This window comes from Erpetoichthys calabaricus, chromosome 9 (assembly GCF_900747795.2).
Source record: "Erpetoichthys calabaricus chromosome 9, fErpCal1.3, whole genome shotgun sequence".
In the NCBI taxonomy this organism is placed as follows: domain Eukaryota; kingdom Metazoa; phylum Chordata; class Cladistia; order Polypteriformes; family Polypteridae; genus Erpetoichthys; species Erpetoichthys calabaricus.
In genome coordinates, this window is record NC_041402.2 from 164034706 (window position 1) to 164051082 (window position 16377).

The following is a 16377-nucleotide window of genomic DNA, read 5'->3' on the forward strand; positions in this document are numbered from 1 at the left end:
ATGTACTTCATCGGGGTCTTGGCTCATTTCTGAATAAATGTTCTGATTTACAGGTTAAAAGGTGGGAGTTTAGAAGAAGGCAAGATGCCTAGATCAAGTGTATTTGTATATACTATGTTTAACTGTTAATGACTTGTGCAGTTAATGCGACTTCTTACTGTTCATTACTTGAATCTGCATTTCTCAGGTTTAAAGGGAGACTAATACTATTCTAGCATCACCAAAAGCATGATGAAATCTAACTATAGACAAAGTGCCAGTTAATCACAAAATATCTACATAAAGATAAAAGGGTTATAAGTCAACTAGGAGCATATAATATTTTCTCTGTACACATTAAGGATTAGCCATGTTTGTAGTACATATCCTAACTGCATTTAAATACAAAAATAAAAGCTAACCTGAGCTAGAGGAATTAATCATTATATCTGAAAATCTTCTGCACTGACATAATCATATCTGCACTCTCTCTCAGAATATCAGAGCTATGATTAAGTGACTAGCTACTAATTGTATGTGAGCCAATTCTTGAATGATTGGGATATCTAAAAGGTAATTGAAGACAGCTACATCCAATTAGTCAACAGACAGAACAACTTCTTTCATATACTGAGATGAAACACCTAAAATTTCCTGTCATTTCTATAACAGATCACAGCTGCACTTCACTCTAAAAATGAATGAAAATAAATTTCCAATAGGTGACATTTACAATCATACATTTCAGAAATGCTAAATTGGAAATTTTAGTTTATTATGAATTGTTTGTATATTATATATATAATTTAAGCAATTCCATATTTCTCAGGTAACCTGCTGAAGTGTAAACACATGGCAATGATAGTTAACAGCTAAAATGCAACTGTTATAGATTTGCTAAATGAAGCAGAAAAGGTTTACAGACAGTCATGGAGACAGAAAGCTCCTATCCCCCACCAACTCATTTTCCATTTAAAGAAGTAATGCTGCTGAAAAGTAAATAATTCTTATCTATTATAAAAAGAACCCTGCATACCTCAGTGTTACTGGGCAACAGCTATTTGTTTTAGGCTCAAGTTTAAGATATTGGAATTTATTTCTCCGAGATACTGTATGAAGAGAGAATTGCTGCCAGTTGCATTTGTATGATACAGTCATATGCATGGAGGAAGCTCAGGAATCAATTTATAAAATGAAAGCCAACTCTGAATTATACATTTGTATTACTTATATATTTAGAGATATTTTGTTAAATTAATAATTGTAAAGGGAATACATTTTTCCACATAAGTAACAGAAAAAGGGTACTTGAACGTTTACCATAGTCTATGCGACTTTTAGTACTCACTTGTAATTTTACTAGAATAAAGAAAGCATGTCAATAACCACTAGCAGTCCATCTTACCTGAAGTGTAAGCACCATCAGATTTTTCTGAACAACGTGGCAACAATGGCAGGTGCTCTCATATTCCAAGCTTTGCATATATTGCACAAACATTTACTGCTGTACAACAGACCAGATTTTCAGAATCACTTTTAAACAAATGTTCGATTTTCAAGTTGTCAACACAAGAGTACCAGTACCAATGAGGACAGAAGTGCAAAGAGGGATTAACAAGGAATGACACCATACCAGGAAAGTAAAAGTGACTAACTGCACATGTCTGGCATTTGGGCAGTTATTCTCTCCTTATATAATGAATAACCATTCTGGGATAATATACTGTAGCAATCAGTGAACCAGATTGTATAAATGGTTTCATTTCATTCATAAACTTTATGGCCTTTTAATTGACTAATGTTAATTAGCTATGAGTGCTCGGTACTGAAACAAAATGTTAACTACTGGGGATTTTGTCAAGGATGAGATGCCTCAAAAGCTTGTATACTGTAATCTTTTTAGTTAGCCAATAAAAGGTGTCCTTTTGATCGACTTCAAACTACATTCATAATGGCTAACACGGTACAACACCCTAGTACTACAGTGTTAGGACTGAAATTAAGTGGAGACACACAAGTTATTACATCCACCTCAAACTAGTTGCAAAGGGGACAATCAAAAGACGACTCTGTTAACATTTGGCATAAGGAGCTTAAACATAATGTGTTTTACAGATTGACATCAGGTCTACAGGCCTTGTGGGCAATTTAAAACTTTCTTGACTCTTAATCTATGGCTTCTGTTTATTAGAACAATTCTTTTGACTGCATCAGCAGTCTAAGCAATCATGGACAAAGTTTGCAATGATGTCTGGTACAAACAAGTCTAGAGCAACAACCTTTATCATCAACCTCTGGAATTTGTCAGAACAAAGTTCAAAAGATATGTGTATCTTAATTGTTTTGTCTACAGAATACAATTTTTTTAATGCATCAAATTGTGCTCCTATATGAAAACTAGGTAGAATGGCAGATAGTGTAGAATCAAACAAATCATTACCATGGACCCATACAGAATTTATACAAGGGAAAATTTGTGGCAGGTGTAAAGGAGTGTGAAGTAAATATAAAGCATTACACATTGAAAGTAAAATTGCTGAATTTAATACATAGTGGGAGGACTGAAACTTTAAAGTACACCTTATGAGAAGGGTCTATGAGTAGTCGTAGACTCATTATTATCTACATCCAGACAACATAAAGCTAATGGAATGTTAGGTTGTACAGCACAATGTGGAGCAGAAGTCGAGAGGTTATGGTTAAGTTAAAGAATGCCCTAGTGAGGCCTCATGGAATATTGTGTGCTGTTGATCTACATATTTAAAAAAAAAAAAAAAAGAAAAGAAAAGACATAGAAGAAGTAAAACTATGAGGTTTAATCTATAATGAAAGATTTAAAGTATTGAAGCTTTTCAGTGTAAGCATACAGAGAAGAGTTAATATGATTTAAGTGTCCAAAATTATGAAGCAAACAATTATGGTAGATCCTAACTGTTATTTTAAAACTGATTTTTCAAGAAGACATGGACACACATGGAAACCAGCTAAAGGTAAATTTCACACAAACATTTGAAAACTTTTCATTGCAGAGAACCATACAGTAAATACATGGAATAAGTTAACAAATACTGTCGTAGAAACTTTAGGGACATTTAAAATTCAACCCATTATCCTGGAGATAAATTAGGTTAATAGAAATGACAGGCTTTGTTGGCTGTTCTTGTCAAAGTTGTTTTTCAAAAAGAAAAAAAAAAAACTACACCTTGTAGTAATCATGTGTATAATGCATCTACACATATGTAGATTAAACTGTTAGGTCTAGCCGTCCGTTTTAATCGTTTTAGGATTGCAAGAAGTAATTTTACCACATAATAAACCCAGGCACAAGCCAATGTCAATAAAGTTTATCATTACCATTCATCCTGCCATACATATCTTTCAGAAGTAATGGATAATTTTAGTATCCATTTAAAATGCACACAAACAAGGTACAAGTATACAAACTCAACACAGAAAGATGATGAGCCAAAAGTATCATCTGGGTTTCTCAATGCAAGAAGCAACAGCACTAGCAACATATTGTGCCTACTGTCCTCACAGATTAACAAAAAGCATAAGAACATGTGTGACATGAACAAGCAATTGATCCTGACATTATCAAACTCTATTCAATCAATTCAAAGGTTTTTCAAAAGGAGTTGTATATTACATGTGAATTAGCCAAAATAACTTCAAAAGTCTAGTACATCTAGCAACTTCTTCAAACAAATCCTGTGAACATTGCTCTTGTTTTATTTATTCTTGATGTACTTGAAAATTGGTAACTTTATCAAAATATATATATTTAAAAAAAAAAAAAAACACACCACAACATATTCCCCATTTCTCTTTTTATTTATTTGACCACTGTAAAACTTTAAAGCCCACAAAAACTGCTGATTTGGTCATAGGCACCGATTGCAGAATTCAAATCATTCACACCAAAAATGGACATTTTTACCCTCTTGTTTGTTCCTGACACAATTCCATATAAAAGAACAAAAAACAAAAATCTCTTTCTGCAATTAAAAAGTATAAAAAAAGTTGATTTTTTTCTGTATCACAGATGAAGGCTTCAGTGCTAAGTGAGGAGGGCATGATGTATTTGATCAGCTGTCAGCTTTTACGTTCGAGACAGACCACGGTTATCCAGATCTTTCACCTAAAGACAATAATTCATAAATCTTTTATTTACCTGAAAAATGTGTTTCTTTAAACAAAGACCTAAATATTAATGACTGCCTATATCTAACACAGTGAAAAGCAAATGAAACAGTAATGAAATAATAGTGAATCAAGATATAACTATTTAGGTTTAAAGTTTGATGAGGAATACACTTTCAAATTACTAAAACACTAGCAACTTCCTTTGTAACATCACTTATATTTTACTCACCTTCAGGCATTTAGAAATAAATATAATTTTAATTAGTTGTGTATTTATTATTATCTATCTATATATCACACACACAAACCATTAAAAATCCACTGTCTTTCTGCTGTTTAACTTTACCTTGTATATCCTAACCAACCAGTGCTCTGTGGTGTAGGCCTCTTCCAATACATCCAGCTCAAAATCTTTGTTTCCAATTTCAGCATTTCGAACCCTGTCATATCCTGGTGGCCTCTCTGATACAGAAAATAAGTAAGCAGAAACACATTACATGTTTAATATTGCTAATAAAGATGTATGTTTAAAAAGTAAAGTTACTAATCAAATAAAAGCTGAATAAAAAAGTTTTGATATAGTAAGGTTACATTTGGCAAACTAAACATTTGATGTGTGAAATTAATACGATTTATATTTTAGCCAACAGTCTACACTTGGTCTAATAATAAGCAACAACCTAGACAACAAGACATTTTGTCATAATGTTACACAACTAGATGCAAAATGTTTCATGAAAAATATTTCAAATGCAGAAAGGAAGTGTTGAACTGGGCAAGTACAACTTCCCTTTTTATCATGGCTGGATTCTGTGTCTTCCAGTGAAATAAACAAGTTCTTCAAGAGTCTCAAATGCCTGTCTCCCACCACAAAGTAAAAGTAGTATAAGAATAATAATATACAATTCTCCTCACTGTTCCCAATATGTACAATTAAAAAATGAACAGGTCCGTTAATATAAAATAATGGCTATAATTTTATATGCCTAAGAAGTCACAAAAATTACCAGTAGCTCATTACAAAAGATTGTATTGGAACTTCTATAAATGTATTGCGCTCTGGACACTAGACTCTGGGAAAACAAGAATCTACCTATTTAAGCAGAGCCTTTCATTTTATGGTAAATTGTCTTTACATATTTCAAAAATATAGTTAACACTTTAGTAAATTTTCCAATGTGCCAGGCTAAATAGGAATGAAAATGAATGTTCAGTTAAAAAAAAAATTACGTAACTAATGGATACAACTACTGTTGTAACCATACAAAAATGCAACTAAAAATGAATCTTGGCTTATTTAACATACTCTTGTTGCACACCATCTATAAACAGAACATTAGTGCATTAACGAATTTGGTATTTTTATTTACCACCGATGCATTGCAAATATAAAACAACCTATTTTTATTTCTTGCTACTGATTTATGCACTAGGCAAATCTTGATTGCTGTCTGGTAGCTCCGCTTAATGGTTAGTTTCTATGACCCAAGGTGTGGAACGTAATGAGTCAGTAATGCAATGAAAATGAATGCATAAACAGGGACCAATGAAGAATGAGTAAATGTTATCATTCCAAGATCGGCAGTTAAGAAAATCTGTTTTAGATAGTCGGCCCAATACCTGAATAAACAATACATACTGTATACCTCAGGACTGAGTCAAAAGAAACTGCATGAAATGAGGCCCCCCAGCTCCCAATTTCAAAGTGTGTAGTTTACAGCACTCTGCTCACTTACACTTTTGATAAACATTCTAAATTACTGCAACTGCCTGCATTATCTTTTCAACATAAAAAGTAAAATAAACAAAACCATTTTTGCGACATGCTTCAGTAGAAAAAAATAAATCAGTTATTTACAAATATTCTTTGCACGTCTAAGATTGAAAGCACTGAAAATGCATGTAACATTATTAATTTTATCCATAAGACACAATTACATTTACTTGCTTGGCAGCTGCTTTTATCCAAAGCAACTTACAAAAGATCACTAAATGCTTATGATTAGTGCAGTAGTGGTTTGGGCCATAAGGAAAGCAAGACACTGAACTACTGTTAAAAAAAAAAAAATACTGAAGCATTTCACTAAATATACTACATTATTTAACTATATTAAATACTAATGTATACAATTGCTAGCATTTGAGGGGCTGAAACCAAGGGAGAGAAAACAGCACAAAGACACACTGAATAAAAGAGTTTTAATATCATGTTTGAAATGACTGAACACAAAGCAGAACTTGAAATCAGAAGGTTTCCTTTGTGATTTATTCACTGTTACAAAAAATGACTATGTTGGTTTTATATAGTGCACATGCAAAGAAGGTTTTCCTTTAGAGGCAATATATATTATATATATAAAAAACAGCTCTACTTACTGGCTTCTGTATAAACCTGCCCAAACCGGTAGTAGCACATCTTGTACATAAGGCAGTTTAGTAATACTGGGGAGCCTTCTCTGTCAACACGGAACTCTCCTGTTGATGTGTAGTAATCATGCTCCTTAATGTGTCTCCCAGTGTCTGTACTACCACCAATGCGAACCATCCACAGGAACTTGTTAATATCTGAAGGGACAAAACATTTTACATAATAAAGAAAATGTAATAATAATCATGGGAAAATATGGTACAACAGAACCTCATCTTACATTCCTAAGCATACAGTAGTCACAGGGGCTTAAAAAATCTCTTATAGTGAGGCACCCTTTACATTGCCCCCTGAAGCACTGTGAACTTCATTTTGCGTATTCCCATTAATATAGCATATACATTCACCCCTCATTATCTGAACCTAATCCGTTCATGAAAAAGGGACACAAAATGAAAAATCAGATGTCAAAAAACTTTTTCCCATTATTTTAAATGGGTAAAAAAAGAATGCACTCCCAGTCTATCAGGAAACCTCTACCAATTTCCCCAGGTATCACTCAAATACTCTTCAATATCTACAGTTGGGTGTACAGGTATTTGAACAGTGACACAATTTTCATAATTTTGGCTCTGTATGCTACTATAATGGATTTGGAATAAAGCAATCAGTAAGTGAAGTGTAGACTTTCAGCTTTATTTTAAGGGGACTGCCAAAAATATCGTATGAGCTGTTGATAGATAGATGGATAGATACTTTATTAATCCCAAGGGGATTAGGAATATACAAAAACAAAATTATGAAAATAGTGTCAGTGTCCAAATACTTACAGACCTATATATAACAACCAGCCTTTGATTACTTCATAAAACAGTTGATTTACCAATTAACTAATTAAGAAAACTGTTAAAAGTCATTAATGGCAACATTTCCACACATTATCCTACCTTCAGGATAGGAGATCAGAAACAGTGTCCGCACCATGTGTGTGTGGAGGGAAGGCTTACTTTATAGGACAAAAATGTGGTTATGAAATTTAAACAAACCTTTTCACTTTATGCCACCTTTTTGGAGCCCTTACTGAAGATTAAACAGATGTTTAGTGGGTAAATGCAGCCACTGCCAAAGTATACTGTGGTAAAGACAGTAGGAGGCAGCTCAATGGCCTATATCCAAATGTTTACATAGGCAACACTTGCTGGGTTCAACTTTCAAATTCATTTTTTCCCGTTTTTCCTAGAGGCACATTGGATGAAATGCCTTATAGCAAAACACGTTCTGGATACCAAATTAGTGGTATAAAAATCGGGAGTGGTCTACTTAGATATGGGGATGAATAGATAGATAGAATATTTGAGGAGTAAACCGCAAGACAATGATTATATTTTTGCATTATGTACATTAAAGAACCATCAACATCAAATCAAATTAATAATATATTGAACAATTATTATAAAAGTAAAGTTGAATAAATCGGACTCTGCAGCTGCATGAATAAAAGGTAAAGTACCACTTCCTGTTAACGGAAATAGTTTTCTATCAACTTTTGGGCTATGTTTTCTACCTAATGCTTGTACGCAAAATTTGGTTGACCCAAGTGAAATGGACTCAAGTTATCATGTTTACATAAACACACAAAGACATCATTCCAAAAATTGCATTTTTGGACTCAGGTCTAAAACATCAAGATTCATCAAAATCTTGAAATGGAATTTTTGTAGGATTCCAATACCTTCCCTAAACTTTGTATACAAGAAATTCAGGGAGGCCTAAAATGTCGAGATTCATCAGAATCATTGGACGATTACAATACTTTTCCTATACTTTGTATACAAGAAAGTAAAAAAGAGGGAAAAAAATGGATAAAGAAAAGTTGGTTAAGGAGCCATGAATGTTCATCAATATCTGCAAATACAAATCTGCATAAAGCTTTAAATGTAATGTGCAGCAATGTTATTCTGCAAGTAACTCAGGCTAATTATTTAAAGCTACAGCAAAGGAACACAATGGACCTTGTGCAAGTCCAATATGGCTCAAGTCAGAATACAGTTCTCTCTCACATAAAACAGTTACCAAAGCAAGTTTTACATAAGAAGATACATGTGGTAATTACAACCACGTGATAGTACAGAAGTGGGAGCAGGACATTGCAAGACTGCAGGGAGGAAAGCAACACACCCTTGCATGCCTTGTGTTTGGAAATGAGATTATGAGGAGATCTGTACATCACTTTTGCTTGCACCACTGTATGCCAGTTTGGGTGAATAGTGAGTATGAAAGGCTCTTCCTTTACCTTAAGGAAATTAAAGAGCCCACACTGCACAAATTTTCATTTTTTTCATTCATTTTTAATTTTAACTGTTCAGACACCAGTTTGTGTAAAGCAGAAAATTGTCTAGTTAAGATCATATTGAATAGGTACAGCTGTGGCTAATATATGGCAAACTTGCATTTTTAGCTATATAATGTACAAGATCCCCTGTAAAAAAAGCAGGCAGTGAAGTCAAGCAGTAACAAGTAAAGGAAATGTGTGCAAATAGTTTAAAAACCATCATCATAAAATAAAATTGCAAAAGGGTACAAGGTAATCTTTAGAGACTTGGTACTTCTGTTTACACAGTTCACTGTGTTAAAAAGAAATCTGCTCATGGAATTGTCAAAACCTACTTTTAATTGTGATAGCAAGAAGGAATTTGGTCAAAGAAGTCTTAGTTAGTTGGAGCTAGGGCTGGGCAATATGGACCAAAAATCATATCTCAATATTTTTTAGCTAAATGGCAATATATGATATATATCCGGTATTATTTCTTCCTATCCATATTACTAACCGAGAATGCTAAACCGGATGGACGCAGGGACATCCGGCCATGGGCCATAGCCGCAAAAAGACTTACTGCGCAGGCGCCCTAAGAAATGAGGCGCTGCGAGAGGCGGCTGCGACCACAGAAAAAAGGAGTCAAAGAAATGAGGCGCCGCGACCACAGAAAAAAGGAGTCCGCACAGAAAAAAGGAGTCACACGCAGGCTACGCACACAGCGCCGCACGAAACCCATTGCACACGAAACTAGCACACAAAAAAAAAAGAAGCCGCTCGCGCCCACCTGCAAGCACCCACCCCCCCTACAAGCACCGGACGGGACACACACAAAGAGGACGATTCAACAAGCCCCTGGCACACAAAAAAAAAGAACCCAAAACCACCCCGCCCACCGTACAAGCAAGGGACGGGACACACACAAAGAGGAGGATTCAACAAGCCCCTGGCACACAAAAAGAAAGAAGACGCTCGCGCCCCACCAATCTTCCCCTCCTCCTCAGACGCCGGAAAAGCACACAGCGCCGCACAAATCCCATTGCACACGAAACGGGACCCACACAAAGAGGAGGATTTAACAAGCTCCTAACGCACCAAAAAAAAAGAAGCTGTGACCGCCACGCCAAGCCCATTAGAGACGAGACATGGCACACGAAACGTTCACAATGACGAATCAGACCCATAAACACACTAACATCAATAAGAAGTGACACCCAAAGCCCCATTTCTAAAGGAACCGTCCATATTAAACATACGTCATCTCAACACCTTCACACTATGCAGCATAGGTGGATCTCCTTACAATAAAGCACTATTAACCGTTCAACTGCAGAAAAGGCTCCATATTAACAGTGAGTGCGATCCTCCTTATTACTTATCCATATTTCGCACGCTGAGGAACAAACAAGTCATGAATACACGCTCACGGGTACAAAACGATTCGGCTCGGATAACGGGACCAAACACACGAACCCGCATGAAACAACAAAATACACGGCGGCGCATACAACGCGCTTCTGAAACTCCGGGAGAAAAAATGTCTCGGCTCCAAAAACGCAAAGCTCAACTAACCCCGTTACAGAGACGTGCCCAAATGGACAGACACAATGAACGTAGACGCATACAGCGCGCGTCTCAAAGTGCTGCATCGAAACAGGCACGAGTTCAAACCGAAAGACCTCGCGTCTCAGACATACAAAAACGGGAACGAAGAGACAGCATAAATGAACGCAGATGTCTACAACGCGCATATGAACTGCCAGAAAACAAGCAAGCAAGGCTCCAAAAACAGAAAGCTCAACTGACCGACATACAAAAACGGACAAGTCTCGATACAAACAATGCACGACGTAGACTGAAACGGACTTTTCGCACAGCACAGGCGTATCGATTACACCTCCAAAATAGCGCGTCCCAAATACTGGACATGCAACAACGCGCCTCTCAAACGCCACAAGCAAAACCTGCCCGTCGCGGACATCAATGCCAGACACCTGCTAAACGCTTGCGCCACTTGGCTGACAACGCGTTCAATAATGAGTGCACTATTGAGGAAAATTCATTGGGATTAATGAATGTCATTTGCAATCATTGTCATTCACTTAACTTTCCTGAAGAAACAACTGGCAATACAAATAATGAATTTACACGTTGTTGTCAAAAGGGTCAGATTAGACTGCCTCCTTTACATTCATATCCTGAATATCTACAGAAGCTTCTAACTAACGATGTGCCTGAAAGTAAAAACTTTATGAACTGCATTAGATCCTACAATAGTTCATTTGCTTTTGCATCTACCGGAGTACATATCAGGCCACCAAAAGGCAATGGCCCATACTGCTTTCGCATATGTGGACAAATATGACATCCGTCTTGCGAAACTGTTAATTATTGATGAATGTACAATGGCATCCAGTCACTTACTCAACACCATTGATAAACTTCTACAAACGTTGATGAATAATAATATTCCCTTTGGAGGAAAAGTACTTTTATTAGGAGGCGATTTTAGACAATGCTTGGCTATTGTTCCACATGCCATGCGCTCAGCTATTGTTCAGTCCACCTTAAAATACGCAAACAATTGGCATTGCTTTCAAACAATACAGTTAGTACAAAACATGCGATGTCCAGATCCAGAATATAACAATTGGCTATTACAACTGGGAAATGGTACACTCACCAATACAGATGGACTTCACCCAAATATTATTACAATTCCCCAATCCTTTATCTGCGACGACTTAGTTACAGAGATATTTGGAACAGCAATCTCATTGGACCAAATACCCCTTTTAACACAACGCACTATGTCCAAAAAATATTAATGTTGATCACATTAATAACCAGGTCATTTCATTACTTCCTGGAGAGGCACGGCTCTTTCTAAGCTCTGACAAAGTTGACTCTGATGACGACAATGAACATCTGAATTTCCCCTTAGAATATTTGAACACTATTAACCCGGCCGGATTACCACAACACAATCTTAGCCTTAAAAACGGAACAATAATCATGCTATTAAGAAACCTTAACACTAAACAGGGTTTATGCAATGGCACACGTTTAGTCGTCAACACCATGACACACAATGTTATTCAAGCAACAGTTCTTACAGGATCACATGCTAACAATACTGTTCTCATTCCTAGAATTGACCTTACGAGTTCTGACCTAGAATTACCTTTTACATTGAAACGCCGACAGTTCCCCATTAAACCTGCATTTGCCATGACCATCAACAAATCACAAGGACAAACCATGGACAAGGTTGGCATCTACCTCTCTGAGGCCGTTTTTGGACACGGACAACTTTATGTTGCCTTCTCACGTGTTCGACGTTCATCTGACGTTAAAGTTAAAGTTATAAATGCTCCATGCCAAGGAAGACTCATTCAAGGACAGGACACCATCTTTACTACTAATGTTGTGTACAAACAAATATTCCAATAAACCATTACTCTGTGCCAAACCTTGTATTTTTTGCTTTCTATATGCATCATCCACACCTCCACACTATTCTATATCTCATTCATACATCTCACTCTTTGTCATGCCCCAACGCCAGGGGTTGGCGAGCGAAGCGAGCAGGGGGAAGAGCCCCCTAGTAAAGTAATAATAAAAAGACATTTCTGAGTCAAAGCCACATGTCTCAAATGTTACACAGGCACTTTTATTAACATACAGCTGTAGATGTATATGAGAAATGGCTCAAAAATAAACTAATCGGCATATATTAAATAATAATGCTCCTTGAATAAAATAATGTTCTTTTTTTACTTCGTCCTGGGTATGACGTTAACCTGTTCCCAGCCCTGCAAGTGGTCCTCCAACTTGCAGAGAAAACTTGGGGGTTGGTGGCAAACCTGACACTCCAGCCGCCGTAAACATCTTCACACAGTCCCACACAGAGTTGCATGGTGCAGAGGCATGACCCGTTGCACATCATGTGTGATGGGTGCGGCCACGTGCTGTACGCATTGCACACTCCCCTTCCCTTTCCTGTCTCTTCTCAGCTGGTGCTCTCATTCAGTGTCACAATCATCAGTCTAACACATGCACAACACTCCAATAGGGCAGATTGTTACATAAACTAAGTTTCAATTTCATAAGTGGTAGCTGTATAAGCCTAAACATTTAAAATAGATTATCTTGTGGTCAATAGGCATATTTAGCTCTGCAAGTGATTCTATAAAACTTTTTACTTAACTTTTTTAGGGCGGGCAGAGGGCGAAAAAAGCTGCAAATGTCAATAAAACTCACCATTACATTGTACGTAGACCCTCTTTGCTTGGAGAACTGTTATGTTGACTTGACATCGCATCCCAGCATGTGTGCGAGTAGCACTTAGTAAAAACGTCTAGAATGGCATTGACATCCGGCGAGAGATTGAAGTGAATGTATAAAGCAAAATATTAAGTGGATGACATTTTGCATATATTTTATTATTTTGAATTGGACTCTGACTTGTTGCAAGTGATCTGGAGATCAAGGTCTAAAATGAAAGCGAGGTATCCTTTGCATCCGGCGCCGCCGTGAGTGGCAGCCTTTTCAGCAGCTCCGTGTATGACTGTATATGTATGTGTACTTTTCTACTTTTATTTTTCTATTTTTATTTATTGATCACTCCTACCACTTTATTTTATGTGGATTCCTTCCCTGGACACACTTACTTTTACAACGTGGGCATGGATTTTAACACGCCGAGACTCGCCTATTCAAGTACTCAACTTCGGGCGCTGAGAACAAATGCCAGTGCCGGTGTGGTTCCATATTTACCCGACGAGGTAAGAAGGCGGTATCGTGGCAGCAGAGCCGGCACTAAGCTAAAAAAGAAGCGGCTTGCGAGAAAGTGGCGTTTCAAGCCTTCGGTGCCTTCTGTGATTCTGGGGAATGTAAACTCAATCTCAAATAAGATCGATGAACTGGCTGCGCTGGTGAAAAATGTAAGGACCTACAGAGAATGCAGTTTGTTGTGTTTCTGCGAAACGTGGCTAAATAACACCATCCCAGATGCCAACGTGGAGCTATCCGGGTTTAGCACAGTTAGAGCGGACAGAGATGCAAGTACCTGTGGTAAGCACAAAGGAGGAGGACTCGCTCTCTATGTTAATACGTGATGTATGAATGAGATATAGAATAGTGTGACGGTGTAGATCAGGCATGCGCAACCTTTCCGCTATTGACGGCTGCACTACAGACTTTTTACTTTAATAACGGCCGCACTACAGACTTTTTACTTTAATAACGGCCGCCAGTAAGTCCAAGTAAACTTAATAATGTTTTATGATTTATGTAAAAATTTACAGATTACACATTAAAACAGAGTATGATATATCTGACAATATTCAATTTACTGGTCTACATATGTAAAACAATGTCTACGAAACGTCATATAGGACAAAAAACCTTTACAGCAATTGTTTCAGGAAGTTTGGAAAACATCGCCATTAATGGCTTCCTTGCTCTTGCATGTTTGCAGACAGACTTGCAAAGTCAGGGGACTCGCTGGAGACCATTAGCCGTATTCCAGACTCTAGATTGCTGTCTACCAATCGGGTTCGGTACTTGTTTTTCAGATATTTCATTCTGGAAAACGCTGCTTCGCACATATGATGACCGTTTGCTAATGGCGATAGGCAGTGTATGGACTTAGCCACAAGGCCGTACAGGCGTACACTCCCATTTCCTTCTCAGTTCCATATTGGCTAGCCGCTAGTCACGTGACTTCACATGTACTCCTGGGTGTCAGCCCATTTCAACCGAACTTAATATTCAAGTAAGCAAATCGGCTTTCGGCGTCACCATACCGACCCGGCCGACAAAGATTCCGCGGCGTTGAGACCCCTTACTCGCTGGAGTCCAGAGACCCTACACCTGCACGGCCGCCATTACGTACACTTTAATATACACGTCCACGGCCGCCAAAGTCCTTGCCCACGGCCGCATGCGGCCGTACGGCCGCAGGTTGCGCACAGCTGGTGTAGATGATGCAAATAGAAAGCAAACAATAAAGTGTGTGGCACAGTGTAAAGGTTTATTTGAAAATCTCTTTGTACACGCCGTTTAAGTGTAAAAGGTAATTCCAGCTCAGAACTTGTAAGGTCATTTAAGATGGTTATTGTTGTGATCAGAGTCAAGTTTGTCAGAGCTTAGAAAGAGTTGTGTCTCTCCAGGAAGTAATGGAATGACTTTGGTATTAATGTTTTCCATATTAATATTTTTTGGACATAATATAGTGCGTTGTGTTAAAAGGGGCATTTGGTCTAATGAGATTGCTGTTCCAAATCTCTCTGTAACTAAGTTGTCGCAGATAAAGGCTTGAGGAATTGTAATAATATGTGGCTGAAGTCCATCTGTATTGGTGAGTGTACCATCTCTCAGTTGTAATAAGCAATTGTTATGATCTGGTTCTGGACATCGTATCTTTTTTTACTAACTGTATCTTTTGAAAGCAATGCCAATTGTCTGCGTATTTTAAGGTGCACTGAACAATAGCTGAGTGCATGGCATCTGGAAGAATAGCTAATCACTGTCTAAAATCTCCTCCTCATAAAAGTACCTTTCCTTCAAATCGAATATTATTATTCATGAACGTTTGTAGAATTTTATGAATGGTGTTGAGTAAGTGACTTCATGCCATTGTACATTCATCAATAAACAACATTTTTTCAAGACGGATGTCACGTGCAGTGCCACCGTTAATGTTCATAGTGGATACCGATTTGTAGGATCTAATGTAGTTGATAAAGATTTCACTTTCAGGTACATCGTCAGTTATAAGCCTCTGTAGATATTCAGTATATGAATGTAAAGAAGGCAGTCTAATTTGACCCTTTTGACAACGTGTAAATGTATAACTTGTATTGCCAGTTGTTTCTTCAGGGAAGTGAACTGAATGACAATGATTGCAAATGACATTCATTAATCCGAATGAATTTTCCTGGTGTATGTTTTCCTTGTGCCGTTTGAGAGGCGCGTTGTTGCATGTGTAGTATTTGGGACGTGTTGTTTTGGAGCTGTAATCGATTTCCCCGTGCTGTGTGAGAAGCCCGTTGTAGCCTTCGCTGCCATTAACGTATGTCTGAGACGGGAGGTGTTTCGTTTTGAATCCGTGCCTGTTGTGATGCAGCACTTTGATTGATAGTTTGCGTCATGTGGATCTAGGATGTAGATTTGTGCATATTTGCGTTGTTGATTTGTTTCAGGGTGCACTGTTCCAATGCGATGCAGTATTTGTGCACATATGCGAAAGCAGTATGGTCCATTGCCTTTTGGTGGCCTGATATTTACTCCGGTATATGCAAAAGCAAATGAACTATTGTAGGATCTAATGCAGTTCATAAAGTTTTTACTTTTAGGTACATCGTTAGTTAGAAGCTTTAGTTGAGCTTTGCGTTTTTGGAGTCGAGACATTTTTTCTTTTAGAAATATGGATAAGTAATAAGGAGTATCGCACTCACTGTTAATATGGAGCCTTTTCTGCGGTTGAACGGTTAATAGTGCCTTATTGTAATGAGATCCACCTATGCTGCATAGCCGTCTATTTTGTTGTTTCTTTCGTTTTCGT

At 37.4% G+C, this 16377-nt stretch overlaps 1 protein-coding gene across 1 annotated transcript in view; it reads right to left on the reverse strand.

Annotated features, from left to right (window-relative positions):
• Positions 1–3794: 3794 nt before the first annotated feature.
• The window catches only part of stt3a (STT3 oligosaccharyltransferase complex catalytic subunit A), a 43952-nt gene continuing 31369 nt past the window's right edge, over positions 3795–16377 (reverse strand). Inside the window, exons 16-18 of the mRNA XM_051932135.1 lie at positions 6502–6690; positions 4472–4587; positions 3795–4120 (exon numbers count right to left, since the gene is read on the reverse strand). Coding sequence (XP_051788095.1) covers positions 4082–4120; positions 4472–4587; positions 6502–6690 — 344 coding nt within the window. The 3' untranslated portion in view covers positions 3795–4081. The remainder of the gene's footprint in view (positions 4121–4471; positions 4588–6501; positions 6691–16377) is intronic.